Source organism: Hipposideros armiger, unplaced genomic scaffold (genome assembly GCF_001890085.2).
Source record: "Hipposideros armiger isolate ML-2016 unplaced genomic scaffold, ASM189008v1 scaffold_92, whole genome shotgun sequence".
Lineage (NCBI taxonomy): Eukaryota > Metazoa > Chordata > Mammalia > Chiroptera > Hipposideridae > Hipposideros > Hipposideros armiger.
The window spans coordinates 2647110-2649457 of record NW_017731442.1 but is presented as its reverse complement, the minus strand read 5'-3'; the positions used below and the strand labels follow the sequence as shown (position 1 = coordinate 2649457).

Sequence of the window (2348 nt, the reverse complement as noted above, 5' to 3'; positions counted from 1 at the left end):
TATTTGAAAAAAATAGTCTTGTCAATAAATGGAAATTAAAACAAAAGTTCAGTAGTATTTTGACTTACAAAACTAGCAAAAATGTTTAAAAGATTTTACATTAATTTTAAAGGTTCTAACGTGAGTAGTGCTTGGCATAGTGAGACTGTACAATAGTGAAACAAAATTTTAGCCAGTTTTTGAAATTGAGGTATAACTTTATATAGTGTTAAGTACACAAATTTTAAGTATACAGTTTGATGAATTTTTACATAGGTATACATTTGTGTAACCACCGCCCCAACATCAAAATACAGACCACTTTCATCCCTCTGAAGCTTCCCTCATGCACCTTCCAGTCACTACCACCCCCAGAAATAACCATTATTCTGACTTCTGTCAAAGTAGATTTTGTTCATTCTTGAACTTCATATAAATAAACCATATTGCATGTATTTTTTCATGCCTAGCGTTGGCTCACCATAATATCTGAAGTTCTGTACATTGTTGTATGTGCCAATAGTTCTTTTTATTAAGGTATGCTATTCAATTTCCTCTATAAAATTACAAAAATATCTCACATGGGTTAACCAGAGGTAACAGGAATTGTAACATTTGGGCATATTACTGTCTTTTTCTTTATTTTACAATTTCATGTGGCGTTTATATTTATAATTTTATGGGGGAAATTGAAAACCTAAAAGATGGACTTTTAGGTATGAAAGAAGGTTGGGAGAAGTGTTAAAATGCTTGGCAGCCTACTGCTTTTGTCATTCTACCCACAGCTTGTCCCATCCTACCCACTTATAACCATTTTAACATCTGCATCCAAACCTGTTTAATAAGCTACACTTGGGCCTTTAGTTGCTTAGTATCATTCAGCAACAGATCTTGAGCACTTACTATGTTAATGGTCCTATTCTAGGTTCTAGGTAATTAGATTTACTAGTATAACCTAGTTCTGGAAATCCATGGAAGCCATTTCTTGAAGGTCAGATCAAACAGTGCTTGTTTAACTTGTATATGCATAGAATTACTAAGGAAATTTTTAAAAAAAACGTATTCCATAGCCTATTGAATTAGAATCTAGTGATTGGGGGTGAAGCTTGGGGCTCTATATGTTTAAAAGCTTCTTGGGTAATTATGGACCAGCTAACCTGACACTGGATTGAAGTAGACACTTAGGAGCTATTAAAATAGAGAATCAATTGCAGAAAAGCACATACTTGATTAATGCAATTATATATATAACTATAGTCTTCGTTTTCCTTTTTAGATATCAAATGCAGCTTTAACTTTATCTTTGTCTACTTAAGAGGCTGATACCCAATTCTTAGTGCCCTTTGAAGAATTTCTACATTCCAAATTAGAAATATGGNTTATGGGAAGCTGAGGGGTGAGATAACAGCTTTAACAGTCATGGCTTAGTTAACATATCATTGAAATGGCATTATTTGGTAGAGAGTCAATCAGTGACAGATAATTCCAGTTTATGACTATAAATAGCAGACACAAAAAAAAATGCAGTAATTTTTTTCTTTTCAATTCAGGAGAGATCAGTGACTATTGCCCAGTTTATCCAGGCATCACTACGACATTGTCCTTATCGGAGCTAACAGGAAGTTTCCATGAGCCTATCCAAGAACTGAAGTTTCCTGTGGAGCAAGGAAATACCAGAAACAAAGAAAACACTTCCTCTTGCCAATCAGTTGGTCTTCCTGCCATAAATAAAGAAAGTGAAGAGCCAAACAAAGGCAATAGTGGGTCTGAAGCCTGTACCAGCTCTTTTCCAAGATTGTCTTTTGCTTCAGAAACCCCTTTAGAGAAGGAGCCTCACTCTCCAGCTGACCAGCCTGAACAACAAGCAGAGTCCACTCTAACATCAGCTGAAACGAAGGGAAACAAGAAAAAGAAAAAACTGAGGAAGAAGAAAACTCTGCGGGCTGCCCATGTCCCTGAGAACAGTGACACTGAGCAGGATGTATTTACTGCTAAACCTGTGAGGAAAGTAAAAACTGGAAAGTCCACTAAAGGAGGGAAAGTTACAACCTCTACCTGGGAAGATAGCAGAACTGGTCCAGAACAAGAAAGTGTCAGAGATGAGCCAGATAGTGACTCCTCTCTGGAAGTCCTTGAAATTCCTAATCCTCAGTTAGAAGTAGTAGCCATTGAGTCTTCTGAATCTGGAGAAGAGAAACCAGACAGCCCATCCAAGAAAGATATTTGGAACTGCACAGAGCAAAACACATTAGAAACTTCCCGTTCTGGTTGTGATGAAGTTACCTCTACTAGTGAGATTGGCACTCGCTATAAAGATGGTATCCCTGTAAGGTAAGGATGTTGTATTGGTTCAGACAGAACAGCTTTCA

The 2348-nt window shown here is 36.7% G+C and overlaps 1 protein-coding gene across 1 annotated transcript in view; it reads left to right on the top strand.

Annotated features, from left to right (window-relative positions):
• LOC109383988 (zinc finger protein 106-like) overlaps positions 1 to 2314 on the top strand; it is a 58366-nt gene extending 56052 nt beyond the window's left edge. Inside the window, exon 11 of the mRNA XM_019644868.1 lies at positions 1530 to 2314. Within this exon, the coding sequence (XP_019500413.1) occupies positions 1530 to 2314 (785 nt within the window). The remainder of the gene's footprint in view (positions 1 to 1529) is intronic.
• Positions 2315 to 2348: the final 34 nt, after the last annotated feature.